At 40.7% G+C, this 19,743-nt stretch overlaps 1 protein-coding gene and 1 long non-coding RNA gene across 4 annotated transcripts in view; one reads left to right on the top strand and one right to left on the bottom strand.

Moving 5' to 3' along the window:
* The window catches only part of cgnl1 (cingulin-like 1), a 33,845-nt gene extending 19,022 nt beyond the window's left edge, over positions 1–14,823 (top strand). For 2 of the 3 annotated variants that reach the window (XM_037746720.1, XM_037746713.1), the window contains 11 exons: positions 3,169–3,375; positions 3,502–3,606; positions 3,697–3,849; positions 4,116–4,286; positions 7,719–7,880; positions 8,077–8,166; positions 11,167–11,250; positions 11,512–11,636; positions 12,842–12,950; positions 13,077–13,240; positions 13,358–13,514. In XM_037746720.1, the coding sequence (XP_037602648.1) occupies positions 3,169–3,375; positions 3,502–3,606; positions 3,697–3,849; positions 4,116–4,286; positions 7,719–7,880; positions 8,077–8,166; positions 11,167–11,250; positions 11,512–11,636; positions 12,842–12,950; positions 13,077–13,240; positions 13,358–13,514 (1,527 nt within the window). Of the gene's footprint in view, positions 1–3,168; positions 3,376–3,501; positions 3,607–3,696; positions 3,850–4,115; positions 4,287–7,718; positions 7,881–8,076; positions 8,167–11,166; positions 11,251–11,511; positions 11,637–12,841; positions 12,951–13,076; positions 13,241–13,357 lie in introns of all 3 variants that reach the window. The other variant, XM_037746705.1, reaches the window with a different exon arrangement.
* Positions 6,925–7,371, bottom strand: LOC119474618. The gene is made up of 2 exons (XR_005203599.1): positions 7,296–7,371; positions 6,925–7,138 (listed from the first exon to the last, which is right to left on the bottom strand). It is a non-coding gene; the product is annotated as an uncharacterized LOC119474618 (long non-coding RNA).
* Positions 14,824–19,743: the final 4,920 nt, after the last annotated feature.

Genomic DNA, 19,743 nt, shown 5'->3' with positions numbered 1-19,743 from the left:
TTTGTCTTCAAAAAGGAACACAAAGCACACAGGCAGAGCAATATCAGGAATGGGGAGGGGAGAGAAATGATAACATGTTGGCAGCTGGCTTTGTGGAAAATGTAGAAACTACCTCTTTACCCGCTCATAGTGGGTCTCTCAGAGTTGCATTTGCACTTGGCAACTTGTAACTCAAATGGTGTTATGAAAGTTTATGTGCAGTGCTGTGAGTTTTTACCTGTATACCTGATAAAGGGATTAATCTTGCTGACATTCATAGAAAATACAATATTCAGAAATATGGAATGAACATGTGCAGGAAAACGATCTACTCTGTGAGGTTGTAGATTTCCGATGCAGGTTTCTTGCAGCTGTATTTATCTTTAGACCATCAGCTCTTTTGTTATGCTGGAAGCTTATTTGGTGGCAATAACTGAGAGAGCCAAGATTTCACCCCAGCACACGACCTGGGACACATACTTCACTTCAGCATTCGTGGTGCGCTTCAAAGACCGCACGCAGTTAGTTAATGTGCAACTTTACACAAACAGTTAGAGTACACACGAGAGACCAAGTCAAACTTTGAGTTAGTGTGGGGGGGGGGGGGGGGGGGGGGGGGGGAACAGTGGTATGATATTACCACATATTCTTCTATGATATTGTACTAGTACACTAAAGTCAGCTTGTGTTGTCAGTCTCTTTGTTAAATTTGTATTCAAAGAGGTGATAAAGAATTGTGTTAAATGGAAAAGAAAAGAATCAAGTTAGTGAAGAAATTGAATGTGTAATAAATTAGTCGGCTAATATAATAATACTAATAGGCTTTATTAATGGTTCTCTCAGGCACGTGATGGAAATATTAGAGGTGACATTTATGTCGTTGTCTTACAATTTAAGAAAAGTTGATCTTTCCACAAGCTCATGAATATATCAGATCATGATGCAGGTCTGTTAAAATCACTCCAGATAAATGAGAGTTGCAGAAGGGAAAATCTAATGAAAAAGAGGCTAACGTCACTGCTCCCCCTCCCGCTTCCTCTCACAGGCAGCAGCAGCAGAGTCTCCCTCTTTCTGGCTGGGTGGCTCTGCCCATGTTTTTAAGTGGTATGACCCAGTGTGGGAAGTGGGACAGGCACAGAAATGTGAGGGCCGAACGTGTTGTGTATGTTGTTAAAATGGAGCACTGACACACACTGTCAATGCTTTATTATTGTAGGGAAACGCTTTGATACGTGAGTTTTCAGAGTAACATGAGGACGCTGCTGTAACCCAGAAATATAACACAAGAGAGACCCGATCGTCCGGGCCCACACCGCAGATGCATCAGTTCAGAAAACTGTTTCCTACTTCTACATGCTAATTATCATGTTGAGTTTTTGATGAACCTGTTTTAGAGAGGTGTTGAATCAACAGGATGGTAATTTGCAGACTGTAATTTGTGGTGCTGAGGAATTGTACCTTATTATACTGAGGCTGTAAAGGACAGTAAAGTCTTATATTATTTATCTGCTACTTGTTGTCTAATATGCATTTCTTTGGCTAATCTTGAGAGGTAAAACAGTGTTATCTCTGTATTTGGCAGTTATGAGTCCTCGCTCCTTTGACCAAACTAAATGACCCAGTCAGGCGGAGATGAGGGCGGCTCTGCGGAGACAGGAGAAACAGGTCTGACTGGCCTGCTGCCACTGAAGCAGGGAGGCACCCGTCACCTTTCTAGTACAGGAGGTGCCTATATTCACGCACAGTGACAACAAGACGAGCTGATCAACGAGCGCCTTTCACCTTTCAAAAGGCATCAAGGGGGGAAAACCGGTAGACTTTGGATCTCAGCAGAAACTAAACTTAGCATTTGTAAATAAGTTACCACCTTCAAAACTTCCCTCAAATGCCCAGTGACACTAACTACAGTGCTCACAAAACTATGCACGTTTGCCTGCTGCAGTTAAAATCTCATGACATCTAAAATCCACTGATAACTTGTTTCTCTGTGCTTTTTCAAAGGGGTACGTGAAGGTTTTTCCGGATATATCAAAGTCAGAGGAACCCATATTTCATGATTTCATGCTGATTGTGATGTCATTTAGCAGGAAGGTGTGTTTACTGCACTACAAACAGATACTGCCTGAAAACCAGTTTTTAGTTCCACTGTTTGTATTGATGCACATTTCTGTGTCACCTTTCATCAGTGTGTCACCAGCTGGGTTACAACTCAGTCAGTTGGTTCTTCAAGGCAGAAGGGTGTGTGTGTGTGCTGTCACGCTTTTGTGCACACACACACACATGCTGTGACGTACTTGGATGTCAAAGAGATTAGCCTGCCTGTGCAGAAAGAAAAGACAGCATTGGACTTTATTTACACATTTTAACATCTTGAGTGTTTATGTAATTTAATATTTTAGCTCTGTTATGAAGTGAAACAATAGCTATAGATTTTGCAGATGTCTTCTGTTGTGTTGTTGTACCTCACTGTCCTGAGATAAACAGCCAAACCGGTTTCCTAACATTCCAACTCCGTTCCAAAATGATATTGGTTCCAAAGAAACCGCTGTTGTCTACAGACGCTGTTGTTCACTGGAAGTGTGTCATCGCAGCTGAAACCTGTAATCAGTTGTACTGATTGAGTCATGTGGCTGCTCTCAGTTGTCTTTGTCTCCTTTTGCACAGATATGCATTTCCGCCTGTCTCCCGCTCTTTCTCTCCTGGTCTGCACTCCACCATGAAATGTCTGAGCCAAAGCACACTTTTCATTCATAAATTTGGATACAGGGACTCCCCATTAACTCTGTCCCTGCCACGGTCACGACACTTGTCTAAAAAGCCGTCTCACAGCAGTATATCAGGTGGAAAAACTTTGAATCTAGTGACACAGGAGACTAGCAGGTCTGTCTTGCAAGCCTGCTGACTTTGTGTGGCCCTCAATCAGCAGAGGCTAATGAAAGCTCAGATTTAGTTGCCTTCATTTGTGCTTTATTATGAAGTGTGAGAGAATCACAGGAGGACATTGTTATTCTGTCTCCACAGCAACAAAGGTTCAGTGAGAAACTGAGCGTTTCAAATAGCTTTTTGTTGCACGAGGCGTTTCAGAGAGTCTCAAATGTTCCATCATGCATCGTTGTTCCGCTTTCCATTGAGTGTCACAGACTCCTGCTTCCTTTGTACTGAGGCCTCGTGTCTTGTTGTGATCTGCAGAGCAGCGCAGCAGTGGTCCGTGAGAAGGCCGAAGTGGAGGCAGCCAAGGGTGCAGCGGAGGGCCAAACGGGACGGCTGACCCAAGAGGCCGAGCGGCTGCGCAGGCGGGCGCAGGAGCTGGAAAATGAGGTGGCCAAACTCAACCGCCTCATCGACGAGGCCAAGCTGCAGGAGAGCAGGCATGGGGACAGAGCTGGCCGAGTGGAGGTGAGGGGTCATGATGCATGAAGACGGAGTCAGTCACTGCTAGTTTTATTATATTGCTGGTTTAGTTCTATACTGCCACTGTAGCATATTACACTATATGAATGTCTTATAATGTTTGCTTAACAGAGAGAGAAAAAGCATTTGGAAGAGTCTTTGGCTGAAATTAAGGAGCAAGAAGAGGAGGCGGCCCGTGCCAATCGAGCGTTGACCATTCGGTTGGAGGATGTACAGGTGAGATCAGTAACACTGTGCTACACTGCATGTAGAGAAATCTTTATAACAAGGACGGTTTGACATCTTTAAAATTGCGTCCTTCTATAGAGGAACTTTTCCAAACTGAGCATTGAACACAAGAGCATGGAGGAGAGGTTACAAGAAGAGAGGACTCAGAAGGAGCAGTTCAAGCACATGAAGAACGACATGGAGGATGAGAGGAAGCTGCTGGACCGCACAGTGGAAAAACTTCAGAGGGAGGTGAGTGTACTTGAGTCTAATAGTACAGTAACATTCATCCCAGCAGGCGACGCATGAGTAGAGGTAGTCTCAGATGGCAGGTTGCATTTTCGTAAAATGCGTTAATTCATTCATATTTGAGTCTAATGAATCTCTTATCTTTTTTTTAGCAAAGAGTGGAGTAGTTCTTAAATAATGAGTTATTTAAACAATGAAGAGGTCAAGTGCTCCTTTTTTTCCACGTTTTTATGTCTCTCACCCTGCACTCTACCTCACTGTGCCTGCAGATGAACGATATTGTGGTGGCGTCCCAGTCGTCCACTCTGGAGCTGCAGGAGCAAATCAATATTTATAAAGAGAACAACCGTCGGGAGCTGACGGATCTGACGAGGCTTCTGAAGGATCGAGGACTGGAGCTGGACAAGTGCCTACTGGCCACCAAAACCCTGCAAGAAGAGGTACAGTTTGCTACGTAATGGTCCCTCAGAGAGGAGTCACAGATTTGAATGCTGACATCGCTTTCATGGTCAGAGTGGTCAAATCGAGGCCATCATTAGTCAGCCCAACTGAGCCCTCCCATGCAGATGATGAGCCATTGTTTTCACTCAACCAGTTTGACCCCTCCCACCAACATCACCCTCTCCTCTCAGAGAGCGATGTCATCACTTCGGTATTTCTGCTCCCTGCTGTCCTCACAAACCCAAAACATAGCATTAAAGTAAAGCAGTTGAGCCGAGTAAAGCCGTAGAAAATCTCTGTTCTTTTATCAAAATTAATGGTTGCAGAGAGATATGGAGAATTCCTTTATAATCCTTTGATGTGTGGTCACAACACCATAATGGTGAAACTCAACAGCCTGTGACCACTTTGCATTGTTTGCATTCAAGCAATTTATCCTGGTCAGCACTTAAGAATGTGAAGAATGTTTTTGTTGAAAGTAGGAACAGATGAGTTTGAATCATTTCTGTTAGGAAGAGGGTTTTATGTATTTCTCAAACATTTATTTAACTAGGCGGGGCAGTTGAGATTGTATTTATGGTGAACACACAGAAACAGTTTTATAGTTCAGTGAAAGCAGAAATGCTTCAGTACATGTATAATAGATATAATGCTGTTAAAGGAGAAAAGGCCCATAGAAACAAAGGAGTAGTGCAGATAACACTACATAAAAGATCCCTGGTTTCAGTGCTGCCTCTAGGGTTGAGATATAAGGTCTGTAAATAAGATATCATTGATGACTCATTTCAGGCAGCAAATGTAAAAAGATGATTTTCTTTGGAGGTGTTTTTGACTTTTTTGTACGTGTGATGAGCCAACGTCATTATACTGTCCTTCCGCTGATTTGTAGCAAGAACATATTGCTGTTTTCCAGAGCTGCACACCAAGTACAAACATGACGTTTTCTGTTTTAGCAAGTTCAAAGTGGGATGTGTTTGAGGTTGGATGTTGTTATGTAAAAAGAAGAGGATGAAACAAAGAAAATTGTTTAACCACTAGTGGTGCTATGAAGTAATGTAATGTAAACAAGCCGATGTAAACACTGGAAAACATTAAAAAAGGGGTTTGCAATTTTTTTTCTGAGGTAGGAAATGCATTCAGCATGTTTGTTAGACCTTAAGGAGACAAACAATGTACCATAACTCTAATCCTGTAAACAAAGCCATGTCTGTTTATAATGAAACTCCACTGGGTACTTTTTAATAGAGGGTTTGGCAGGCTATGCCCTGATCTTAAACTCAAGCGGCCTCCGAGCAAAGAAAAAAAAGAGTATTGACATTTCATTAGGGCTGCACGGTGGTGCAGTGGTTAGCACTGGCGCCTCACAGCTAGAGGGTTGCAGGTTCGAATCCGGCTTGGGACCCTTCTGTGTGGAGTTTGCATGTTCTCCCCGTGTTAGCGTGGGTTTTCTCCGGGTACTCCGGTTTCCTCCCACAGTCCAAAGACATGCAGGTTAGGTTAATTGTGGACTCTAAATTGCCCGTAGGTGTGAATGGTTGTCTGTCTATATGTGTCAGCCCTGCGATGGACTGGCGACCTGTCCAGGGTGTACCCTGCCTTCGCCCAATGTCGGCTGGGATCGGCTCCAGCCCCCCCCCCGCGACCCCTAACGGGATAAGCGGTTGCAAATGGATGGATGGACATTTCATTATCTGGGAGGAACTTTCTACTGGAAACTGTAGTCATTGATTTCAAACTTTATTTGACATGCATAACATGCTGCCACTCAATTCTACGTATTCACTGATCTGGATGTTGCTGATATGGGCTTTCAGCTCTACATGTGCTTGTGAGTAAAGTGTATATGTAAGGACGTGGTCAGCAGCATCCTCTTTTCCTGTCCACATCCATGCTGATGTATCTTTGTCCAGCTGGTGCACAGGAAGAGGAGGAAGGATGTCAGTGATGTGATATCATTGTTGTGAAAGCTGCGCTGGCAGGAATCACATCCTCCTCATCCACCTCTCCTGAGAAACTGATGGCTCTGGACTGGGCCTAGTGAGTCCACTTTCCCAGCTGCTCTCAAATGCCTCGTCCGTGTCCACCCATGTAAACTTTGCCGACTGTCACCAAAATTACAAGTGCATGTCGCTTCTTCTTTAAAAGTCTTTCTTTTCAAGACAGATCTGTCCAGGAAGGCAGCATAAAACAGCAGGAAGTCATAGCCCTAGATCTGCTTTATTAATTCATTAATTATAGTAATTTATTCATTTCTTAAGTCACTTATTGTTATTCAGGTGCCTGAGAGAAGATGCACAATTATCCTATTACACTTATTATTAAGTCTTTGTATGCACAGCGTAGCTCCATTACTTAAATTAGGTCTCACTTAAGTATTTATATGATGAAATATGGAATAATTCTGCACTAATGGCCAAATATTTGTTCTGGGTGAGACATAAGGGCAGATGATAAATGTTCATTGTCTTAGCATTAAGCAATGGGGGCAATTTTCCAACTGTGGGGGGCACTGCTGCTGAACGAACACAGGGGGAAACTAGCTGCACTGGATTCATTAGTCACTCAGGGGAACTATATCATTTCCCTAAGCTGCAACTAAATTGTTGGTCATCGCTATAGCGGTGATACTTAGGCTACTTAAAGGGGCTATATGTTAGAATCAGAAATGGCTTTTTAACAGTTACACCTGTGGCCGTTAAGTCGATGAAAGTCAGCGCCCCATTGCTCGTGCTTGTGCTCGCACTACGTAGACGCGAGTGAGCATCGGTCAAAACAGTGAGTGCGACACACACTAAAAACACAATATCACTATATATTTCACATGCTTGGCGTTCCTGTTTTGCAAGACAAGCTTCAGTTTATTTGTGCTTCCGTGGAGTTTGTGTTGGAGTCTGACTTGTGGTGGGGGCTGGTCGTTTGTTGGCGTTAGCGGTTAGTTGCACACTGTTAGACCTGTTGCGGAGCTGAAGAGAGTAAAGGCTCTCGCGAGCGCACATGACGTCCCATACGTTGGATTTTACAGGAAAAAAACGGCCCTCATTCTTCACGTTAAAAGCAGTTTACAAGCTGATAGACGAACCTCAGAACGTCACGGAAGGTCTCATTTTTTAGGGTTAGGTTACAACCTGTTCACACATTGGTAATAAAAAAACATTTATATGTGTAAAAACGTATATACAGTGTGTTTAATATGAGATGGTAGATGACGTATGACCTAACAGGGAGATGGACTTTCAAGAAGTATTTCTAACCATGCTGAGGGTCCTTTAATGAGACACAGAACCCCTACTAGACCAGTTTTACTGAACTTCAGGGATAAAATAAAATCAATTCTGTAAAAAGATGTGGTCTAGGTATTTATACAGGTGTTAGCAATAAGCAAGTTTCAGCAATTTTTCAAATGTGAAGTATGTTGATGCATTTCGTTTTAGTTGTTGCAACGGGAGGACGAACTGCGGCAGTGTCGGAGGGAACGAGACGAGGCCGTGCTCAGGGAGACGACGCTGGAGAAAAAGGTTCATGATCTGGAGGTGGAGGCTGAGGCAAAGGCCAACTCTAAAGAGGACAAAGCTCGACACGTCAAACTCATGGAGGTACATAAAGATGTCAATTAAAGCCACTGATAAAGGGTTTATCATTAGTAGACGTGATGATGTCAGATCGTTGCAAAAAGGTCCTTATGAAAACCATTTAGGACACTTAAACACCTCAGTAAACCTCAGCTACAAGTGATTAGATTCAGATAGCAACACTAACTGACCGTACGGATGCAACCGCTTCGTTTTGCAGGACAGGATCGCTCAGCTGGAGTTAGACCTGGACGAGGAGCGTCAGAGTGGAGACCAGCTGATGAACAGGATAGACCGAGGAAGAGAGCAGGTACAACACACTCAACACATTGTCATTATCAGTGCTCACCTGTGTGGGTGACCTGCTGTCCATGTTCACTGTAGTTCACACAGACGTGTCTCTGTTCCATCTCAACCTGTAAATGATATCCAGATCTCCTGTTGCTTTGTCTTCCACCTCTAACATCATGACCGCAATCATTAATCTCTGTGACATGGGATCTCCACAAAACAATTTCAACAAAGTCCTGAAAGAGTCAATTCACATTGTTTATAGGCAGGGTGATGGGTTATATCAGTGCTTCGGTGTATGTGCTCACTCTCAGGTGTGTATAATATCCACACTGTAACATTCCCAGTTTATTTCTGGTGTGGATAAAGTGGACGACGGGTTATTGCTTTGTAAGGTGATCTTGCATAATCATTCAGGTTGGCGGCCTGCCAGCGTGGTCTAAGAGCGCCTATCCAATTTTCATGCATCAGTCACAAAAGACCCCTCTTAATGCGCCGCTCGAGCCAAAATATGCGAGCTGCCAAATGTCTCAAGTTTTTCAGGTTGCGGAGTTCACTTGGAAATTACGCTCAGTAACTTCATTCATCTCGAGAACAAATCCAGTTCTTGTGCTTGAAGTCAGTTTTTATATCCTCGCAAGCAAATGCTCCAGTTTTCCTTCCCACCAGATAAAGCTGCTGACGGAGGCACTGCGAGGAAAGATTTAGATAAAGTACATGTGCTTTTAGGATTGTTGTTTGCTCGTGGGAGAGTGCTTACTAATCAGAGGGAGGATGTTGGTTCTGGAGATTTTTGAATAACGCCGCTTTACATTTTTGCGTCTCCTAAATATTATATGTACAACTGTGAGATCCAAACACAGGCTACAGGTTCCTCTCCGTCTGGAACTGACACAGATTCAAAGGTTGTGACTCAAAAATTTAAATGAATGTGCGTAGCGACATCAAGAGAGGCTTAGTGTGGTTGAGTAGAGTATTTAAAATCTCCTTAAATGGTTTCCCTTTTATAAAATTCCTGGCAAGGGAGAAAAGAGTGGCGTTGTGACAAAGTGGCATTGGTTCAGCATGAGGCTGAGGTCGGTTGTCAAGGCAACACTCGAGCTTTGTGCAGTCAGAGTGGAGTAGTGCTAGTGGTGTGTGTTTGTCAGAGCACACGCACACAGACGTGCATGCGGGTATGTGCTGGTGTGTGTGCTCTAATGTCTGTGGGAAGGAGGGGGGGTGTATGGCTATGGGATGGAGGATGGAGGGGTGGTGGGGTGGAGGGGTGGTGGGGTTGCAGCAGAGGCAGCAGGAAGAACACCTGCGTCTCTCCTGGCACCAGGTGCTCCTCTCCTGTCTAAATGAGAGTAATCTCCCCTCTCCTCTCCTGCCGTCTCTCACAAAGCAGATTAGTTTCGCTGTATGTTCCAGTCTGCTGATTCAGCTCCCTCAAGCACTGTGCTGGGTGCACCAGTTATAGGGGCCATCGTTCATCAGAGCAGCCCACTGTCACCCACTAATTGGCATAAAATATCACCAATTCTAAGCTCCCCTCACAAAGAAAGAACCATCACCGCTGTATCGATTTCTTTTCATCCTCCCTTCTTTTGAACCCGGCTATCACTGAGCGGTCGTGTTCATGCAGTAAAGGCCTCTCTGAGTTGATTTTGTGTTCACTGAGTGGATATATGATGACACCAGATTAGTATTAAAGGAATAGTTCGACATTTTGGGAAATACACTTATTCACTTTCTTGGATTGGATGAGACGCTCTATACCACTTTCATATCTGTCTGTTAAATATAAAGGTAAATATCCATAGAACCTCTCGTCATAATAGCAATATTTGGCGCGTTACTACGGGATCTCTGTCTCAACCATTACGACAAAAACATGATAACCTAAATGGAAAGGAAAATTTCTTTTAACTTTTAATCTATGGATTAGAGATTTTATGCATCATCTGACACTAGAAAAAATTCCTTGCTACAAGAGGCTGTGCCCTCAGCTTTTACACTTTTACACTATTTGGCAACCAGTTCGGGATGAGGTAGAAAAGATGGACGCCTCAGACATTTCATATGTAGAGATATAACCCCTCTCTTTACTTACCTCCTACCTTTTTAATTTTTTTTTCTATCTTATTTTAATTTTAATTTTTATCTTCTTCTTCTTCTTTTTTTTAATCTCATTTGTATTCTTTGTGTGTTTATAAATCGTTAATCATACTTACTATTGAACTTATGTTTTGATATATCATATTGTAAATTTGCAATGGTGCAATAGGTTAGGGTTACTTGTAGGACGGGATTTTGTTAAAATATTTCAAACTACATTTGAAATTGTATTTTGTATAACTTAAAAATGTAGTAGAAATACGTTGGATAAAAAAACGGATGCAGGGGGAAACAGCTAGCCTGGTAACAAAATCATACTCTCACTTAACCCCATGTAAAACCAAAATATCATTCTCCCCAACAAAATATACAGCAGACAAGACACACCATTAAAAGAAGTTTCTAAAGAAATAGATAAAAGAGACAGGTATATAATAAATACAATAAATAAGTGTAATAAGGAAAATGGTTGTGAACCTGCGCAGTTATGCAATGTGCAACAGGAAAGTCAATGCCAGGGAAAAGTGGTGATTCCTTTAATATTCTATAATCACACACACCTTACACAAAATATGTTGCCAAGTTCACTATTTTATATACAGTCTGAATCCCACAGCTATATTTTCTTTATAGAAACTACTATCATTGATTTATTTCATCTATTTTTTTTACTACAACCCCGTGTCACTGAGCTTACATGAAGATTTCAACAAAAAGTGGAATGTGGCCAATCAAGAAAATCCAGTTCACCAATTAACTGAGGCCCTTTCAGCATTAACTCCTCTATTGTTTGGCATTTTGAGTCACTGAGCGCTACAGTGGTTTCTGGTGCGAGTGAGACTCAGACGGTATCTGATAATAATTGTCATCAGACTGTGTGGGACCGTAGCAATGACAGTGTCTGGACTCACCTTGACAGGTGGAGCAGATGAGGAATGAACTCCTGCAGGAGAGGTCTAGCAGACAGGACCTGGAGTGTGACAAGATGGCTCTGGAGAGACAGGTACACACTCTCCTGTCTGGAGGAAAACAACTACACACACACACACACACACACACACTCATACAGCGTTGCTCTACAGTACAAAGCACCAACTCATTTCATTCATATGTCTTTTCATCATTTTCATTTGATAGTATCCATTCTCATGTCAATTTCCAATTCATATTTTTGATACACTGATAATATGGTATAAACGTACATTTAGAAAGTGAAAGTGCTTTTATTGCCCCTTCACTATTTCTCTCTTGGTGACCTCTCTAGACCAAAGACCTGAAGGGCAGAGTGGCTCATTTAGAAGGCTCCCACAAGTCCAACAAAGAGGGCCTGGTAGCCCAGCTGGAGGATCGCGTACATGAGCTGGAGGAGAGGCTGCAGGGGGAGGAAAGGTGAGATGAAGGCTGCGATGGGGAATAGAGATGAGGTGTGCTTTGGTCGAGGTGATGGAAGAGGAAACCTTTAGGGGGGAGAGTTGACTGAAAAGTAGAGAGGTTCATTAGGTTGCCTATGACAGCCAGGATGGGACTTCTAGTTTCCAGATGAAAGTTATAGTTTATACTTATAGCCATCGATGGATTTAGGCTTCAACGTTGGAGCTTATATAGGAGGAGATCACAACTGTAATATTGATTTAAATCAGTGTTTTCCAAACTGTGGGCCGCAGAGGTATGACAGGTGGGGTGCACGTGACCGGGGGGGAAATGTGATGCGCAATTAATGTTTTGACGTTGGAATCTTTTTCACGGCGGAACAGTAAACAAATCGTCTCTTTATACATCCATGGTAGCAATGGTGTTCTTTCAGACAGGCAGTCTGTACATTTACAGAATGGACAGATATTTGACAGGGACAAACTGAGTAGTTTGAGGCTTCATTCATAACGTTCTAATTATTATTAAACCTACAGAAACATTAGCCTACCTTCCAGCTTAAAAACTGTTTTCTCTCCCGCACGCACCTGTATTAACGGGGCTGGTCTAGCAGCAATCCAACAGCACCATAAATTATTTATATAAATATATATATAATAATGAAAGCGGTGGGAAATGAGGAGAGACTGGTGTGTATTTTATGTCTGAAAGCTCTGACAGCTGACAGTATGAGACCCAACAAATTAGAAGACATTTAGAAACATTACATTGCAGTCACGTCAATAAAAATGTGGTTTGATAAGTTTAACCCTCATCCTGCCAAACCATTTAACATATGACTGAATAAACTATAATTACTATTATTAGTTATATAATTAATGTCAACTGAAGGATAACAACAGATTATTGTTATTTTACGAAAGTTACAGTTAATATGCATATTGTGTAAAACGAAAATAGACGTGAAAATATTTCTTCCTCTAAAGGGGGGAATGACGTTTGAGAACCACTGATTTAAATGATGTAGATCAGTTGGACTCTACAGTGACATTTAAATCATTTTCTTCTTATTCAGAGGGAAAAATCCAACTCTGGGTAATCAAACCTTGTAGAGAATCTGACCAGCTCTTAATTCTTTGAGTTCAAATCTTTAAGCAAGTCAGAATGATGTGCTGCGCTACATGCACAGTATGATGATAATGATCACGTTGCATGCATTTCAGGGAGCGTGCCAACCTGCAGCTGGTGAACCGCAGGCTAGAGAGGAAGGTAAAAGAGATGATGATGCAAGGTGAAGAAGAACAGCACACATTGCAAGATCAAAAGGACCAAGTATGTAATACACACTCTCTCATTAAATTTAATTTACTGCAATTAAATTAATAGCCATATAGTGAGTGATATTTGTTGATCTGTGTTGAACCCTTTTAACTCCGTGCGTGTTGGTTCTTCTTGAAGTTGAATCTGCGTCTAAAGGCCTTGAAACGGCAGATGGACGAGGCCGAAGAAGAGATCGACCGACAGGAGCACAGCAAGAAGAAGGTGCAGAGAGACCTGGATGAGCAACAGGAGGCCAACGAGCAGCTCCAGAGTCAGCTCAAAGCTCTGCGGAACGAGATCAGGTAAACACATAAAAACAAGGCAGGAATTTGTCATCTGTAACAGACTAAAATAAAAGGTTAAAGAATAATACACAGATATTCTGAGTGTCTTAGTTATAATATTGTTCCGTCATCCAGGCGTAAGACCACCTCCGCTCCGCTGCTCAACACTCTGGAAGATGACGACGACGACGATGACGACATCAGCACCGACGGGGAGACGTACTTCAGCTCATCGTTGGGGTACAAGCGCTCCTCAAGTCAGGAGAACATCTTGTCCAGCTTCGCTTTGTAAATCCACGAGGTGAAGGATAAAGCTGCTTTATATGCGTCACTGTCGGACCAAACAGCCGGAGATCCGTGCCATGTGCTGTCACACCGAAACATCTGTGTGATTAATTCTGGGCACAGTCTCCATAAATTCACTCAGTATTATTTGAGCGGCTCTGAGATTAACGGATGAAATCATGAAAGTTTTAGACTGTCCCGTAGAAATGAAGTGTATATACTGTTTAATTTGGTGATTTTACATTCCTACATTTATGTAAATGTATCACTTCTATTGTGAGTGGATTTTCCTTTGTTAACAAATGAGTTACACATGATTATCTTAGCATTAGTAAACTTGAAAATGCACTCTTTAATGCACTGTAAACCAGTACTGCCTTTGTGAACAATATGAGGTTATTAACCTTCACTTTTTTTATGCCTATCAAATATGTTAAATTTACAAATAGTATCTGAATATACATTTTTATATCATTCTGTTAAATAAAATATATCTACTTTTTTTTTTTTTTTTAAATGAATGAAGATCAAATCCGAGGATATGAAGCGAGGAGTGTCAGGATGGGTTTTTTTTTCTTATTTATTCATGGTTGAATACACAACATCCTGGCTCAGTGATGGCTTTAGGGAACAGCAAATGAGGGACTTTGTACACATTCATTTTTATACAGTTTTATATGATTTGATACAAATAATAGATCCATGAAAATGTTATCAATGGTTATTTGTTGTAATTTTATCACACAGGTTACTCCAAATATTAGTGACACCACAGTATTGCTTTTACATACTGGAAAAGGCTGCTTCGTGCAATCATGTGACAATACCTAAATTAACTTTCTTTAGTCTTTTCTGTGATTATTATTGATTCTGAATCAGACTTCTAGTAGTTGCAGCACTGAAGTCACACATATCAAAACCATTTAATCTCTTTTATACTGGAAACACTTTGATGTAACTTCTATCTCTGGTGATTTCTCTCCTGAATGGGGCCGTGTTGATACTGAACATAACTTCATGCATGTGTGTTTGAATTGTGCCTCTGTGTACATAAAGCCTTGTACGTGTGCAGGCCTCCTCTAATTCTCCTTGAACTGAATGAGGGAATTTCTTCAGATGACATAAACTGACATTTGATGTTTTGCTACACTGTGATGATTTGCACTCTCTGTTGGCTCTGTGCTGGATATATAGAAGTCTGACGCCTGTGGAGGGAGAGTGGATTAAGACAAATTGCTGCCACTACCTCTTTGTACACATTTGTATGTTCATAAATCCTGCTGACACTAAAATAAAATTACTTCCAGTTACTCCCACATGCTGTTTCCTGATTTTAACATTTAAAGATCCCTTCCAGACATGTTTTAAGACGTATAAAAATACTGATCACAAAAGTTAAACATTATCTTCTTCTTCTCTCTCATTGAAAAATCTATCTACTGTATTTATGAATTTGCAAATATTAATCGATTAAGAAATTTATATATAATTAGGGTTAGTATTCAGATCTTTTACTTGAGTAAAAATCATCAACACCACTGAAAATACTCCATTACAAGTGTATTTGAAGTTATACTCAAGTATAAAAAGTGTTATAATGGCCCTTTTCAGAGTGTTTTAATATAAAACATGTTATTAATTAACATGTATGCTGCTTTTTAATGTTACCTGATCAATGTGGAGCTGATTTTACTATTTATCTGATGATTATATTGGGTTTTCCTTTTTAAAATAAGAAAAATCTGCCAGTTTAGTTTGATTATTTCAATCTGTTTCCAACAGAAATTTACTTGTGAATGAGTGTGAGAATTTTTCACTTGTTTTAAAAAAAAAATATGACTTTAAGGACTCAACTTTTTTTTTTTTATCTGTTTATTTAATTTTTAGGACAGAAGGTGTGTACATTGCACTGGCAGCACTAAAGCAAATGTCCAGGTAAAACAGAGCAAACGGTTTGAAAATACACATACATAAATACATACAGTGTATATGACTTTTAGGACACCAATTACTGCAGTGTTTGCACTGCAAAATATGAAATCTACAAAGTAACTCAGAACAATCAGAAGAAAATGTAGTATTGTAAAAAGTACAATATTTCTCTCTGACATCTGGTGGAGTAGAAGTGTGCAGTAGGTTTTGACTGAGATGATTTGATCAGTCTAGTGACGGCTGTACACTGACTTCATTCATCCTCTGATAAAATCTGAGTGGGGTCAAAGCAGCTGTGTCAATAGCGGCTCTTTATCTTTAATTTCGTGCTCAGCGTGTCTGTATTTTTCCTGCTGGAACATATGAAGCACATGAAACCATGTTTGGGCTTGATCACCTTTCAGTGCTGAGCTTTGACCTCCTTCAGTCTCCGGGGTAAATAAACATTTATTCCTGGTGTAGAGCTGCAGCACAGGTATGTATTTGTATTGTAGAGATCTGTTTTTACTTCGATATGAAGGAGTATTTTTCTGTTTATCAGCCACATTAATCTACTTTGATTTTGTGTTTTAAAATAGTAAAACTGGGGGTGTAGACTTCCCAGTCTGAAAACTTTCTTTACTAGCCGACTACAGCAGAACAAGGAGGTGAATAGATGGCTTTCTTATTCACACTGGCTGACTGGCTATTGTCGGCAGGGCACGACCTTCATTTGTTGCTATTCTGTGTGGAACAAACAAATCAACCTTTCGAGTGCCACAGTATTATCTCTCTCTCTCACTCTCTCTCTCTCTTGTGTCAAGCCAAGCAGTAAACTAATAGGGGCTGCAGACTGGACGGCTTAAGAGGGGAAAGTTGTGTTTGTGCTTAACAAGGTGATCATTCCTGGGATTCCTTTATGTGCTTGAGTGACTTCAACCAGAGTGACCTCTGGGAAATAAAGAGGTAGACAGCCGACAGAGAGTCGTCTCAGAGGGAACTGTGGGAGTTTTCTAATGTACAGTCTAGTCTTTGTCACACGGAGCTCTTTATTTCACAGTTCTAAACAGGAAACATACAAGTTGAACAAGTCTTACTAGAAGGATCAACTCTGGCGGTTAAGTGTAGGTGGACAGAAAAATAACAACAGCTTGCGATCATTTCTGTTAAAATGTCACAGTGCCATGCTGCCCCCTAGCTGTAGTAATGGTACCAGGTTTCATTGTTTTTGTTCCCTGAGTAAGATTTCCTACAAACTATAAGAGGCATGGAAAAATTATATTAATAAAATAGAGATCTGAGCAGTATTTTGTCAGTAAATTGAGGTGAATTTGTACATTTGGAGTTTTGTAAAAGGTCCCATATCGTGCTCCTTTTTGAGGTTCAAACTTGTATTTTATGTTTTTAGAACATGTTTACATGCTGTAATGTTAAAAACAACAACTTTATTTTCCTCATACTGTCGGCCTGAATATGCCTGTATTTACCCTCTGTCTGAAACGCTCCGTTTTAGCTCATTTCAATATAATTATGTTGCTAGGCAACAGCTTGGGTCCATGTTTACTTCCTGTCAGCTGATGTCATTCACTTATGGTGCCTTCAAATGGGGTCGTGTTTACCGTGTTCACAAGAAGAGTCCATATGAACGCCCCCCTCTTGTGGTATTCACAACCTCGTAAGTGGAAAGTTTCTGAAAGCTCAGCGTTGTGACGTGTTTGTTGACGTTGTCAGAAATGGCGGAGGCCTTCGAAGTTCATTTTTCGGTGCACAATAAGTGAAGATATTGTCATTTTAGTCGTATATTGTTTTTCTTCGTAATTTTATAACATGTCTGTGGAAGATGTTGATATTCCCAACGGCCTCATCTTTTTCCTCTGTCATTATGGCTTTGCATTTCCTTCATTATGTTATCCACTTGCTAACTTGCTAAATTGTTAGCCTCTGTGGCTTCTAGACGCCAACAGTAACTTTAATATTGCCGTTGCTTAGCAGCGGTGTTCTCACGACTTAACCACTTGAACACAAAGCATATTGTGTACACGACTTCCCATGTTGTAAACACAAGCTCACGAGTTCCACTGAAGGCATCAATACTCCGCAACCGGATATAATTCAATGTTAAAATGTTTACATGTAAAACTGTGTAATTGTCTATGTATTGTAGATTTGTGACATCACAAAATTACAGAAATCCTGACGGCTCGTTTTAAGGCAGAGTTTCTGAATACGAGCTGTGTGTATTTCTCTGTGGATTGAGCGTTTCGATTCTTTCACAGTTTTTATATAGCACCTAATCCTGCTAATTAATCAAAAAGACACAAAAAGCTCACTTTTCACAATATGGGACCTTTAATTGCATGCAAAAAAAGTGGTCACCATCAATGGGAAGGCCCGTTTCTGTGCTCCATTTCTTTTCTACATGTATGAGCATTAATAATGAAGTGGTAAACAGTAAAAGGTCTGTAAGTGGGAGTGGAGGCTGTTTTTTATCACCGAGTCCAGCTGTCAGACCTCTGCAGACCCAGTGGGACATAAAGGGGAAGTCTCCCACTCCAACAACCTGTAACTCCCAAATACTTCCATCAGGATGATGGATAGCTCGCTATGAGACCTTTGTGAGTCATTATTATGATATTTATGGCTGAATGTAGTGCGTAGGTGAAAGGTAGATGATCTTTTTGTATGTTTACATGCCGTGGTCTGACCTGCTTTCTGAGTGTAGTCATCATATTCTCAAATCTTACTGTTAGATCAACACCAACATGAGTTTCTGCGTTGAGTAATACTAGTAGTAACACTAGTAAAGCTGCTCAGGTTTTATAGAATAACACAAGGTAAACATCCGCTGGACGCCTCGAACGATGAATACCTCAGTAAAGCAGGACAAACCTGCTTTCAGCGCTTGTGTCAACTCATTTATGATCAACACGTAGTTTTAATATTTAACTCGTATGTATTTTACGCAGCTGAGTCCATTTCTGTGAGGTAACGCAGGGAAGCTATTGTTCAGAAATGCAGTTAGTTATGTTAAGGAATCATATAATTTATATTGGTATCATATTGGTTTCAGTAGATTCCTCCAGATAGGCAAATTGATCCATAAATTCAGATTAAATAACCTGAAGGATTATCAGATTATTATTGTCAGATTATTTTTGCATTGATATGATTTATTGCAATGTTCTACAATCTACACAGTATTGGCACAGTATCAATCATCATAGGCCTGAGCTATAAAAGAGATAACAGAGAGGGGATAATTACACAGTGATAATAAAAAAAAGGCACAACAGCCAGCAAAGCCACTTGTGATGTGTATTTTATTGTAACGTCAGCAGCCAGCCAGTCCAATGTGCCCCTTCCCTTTGGGATTAGGTCACTTAGATCACTGGACAAGTGATTTATCAGAGGCTATAGATCCGTGAAGCTGTTGTCACTTCCTTTTATTTTGGCATCGAGCCTTCCCATTGGAAAATACTCTAATTTCTCTACAACGTTGTGCTAAAGTAGAAGGTTTTTCAACGATAGGGTTACATTTGTTCAAGTCTGTCTTAATACTTTAAGGGAGACACCCCAGGTGAATAGGGTAAAAAAAAATGTACTAATAGATATTGCCATGAAACCTCCCCAGTTGATTACTAACATTAAGACAATCATTTGACAACTGAATTTAGGAGAAATCTACATACAAATAGACAAAGTAGTAAAATAAACACCTAAATGTGTATTTTGGATGTTTTCTCTCCACTAATCTGAAAGAAGATATGTCATTATGGAGCAAAATTTCAGTTACACGACTCAAGTAGGGATCTTCGAAATTGACTGTGTTTTTAGTACCAAATTCCCTCCACCCTTGTTCAGCAAACAAACTCTGTTTGTGGATACACAAAGAGGGAAATACTTTGACTAAATCTTCATATAAGCTTCAGCTGAACTTTAGAAGTAATTTTCACACAGAATGAGGACTGTGGAGTTTGTCCCTCACTCACTTACATGATACATTACTTTTAGAGGGAATCTCTTTGCAGCCAGTATGGACAAGAGAACCAACAACACTTTCAATGTACATATTGGACATAGTTAGTATTGTTTCAAGACAGACTTGAAAAAACGTGAACCTATCCTTTACAGTACACATTTGTTTATACAGTAGTAAGTAAAAATATTCAGCCTCAAAATTGTATAATCTTTCTCGCTATACATGAACTGTGCTATTTTTATGCAACTGTCAAATCACTACGGTAAGTTACAACTTTCTGTTGCTTTGTAAGTTTGCCACACATCTGACAACAGTGCAGCATTATGAAGCTGCGTCATTTCATCAC

Source organism: Sebastes umbrosus, chromosome 2, assembly GCF_015220745.1.
Source record: "Sebastes umbrosus isolate fSebUmb1 chromosome 2, fSebUmb1.pri, whole genome shotgun sequence".
Taxonomy (NCBI): domain Eukaryota; kingdom Metazoa; phylum Chordata; class Actinopteri; order Perciformes; family Sebastidae; genus Sebastes; species Sebastes umbrosus.
This window is presented reverse-complemented; position numbering and strand designations above follow the sequence as displayed.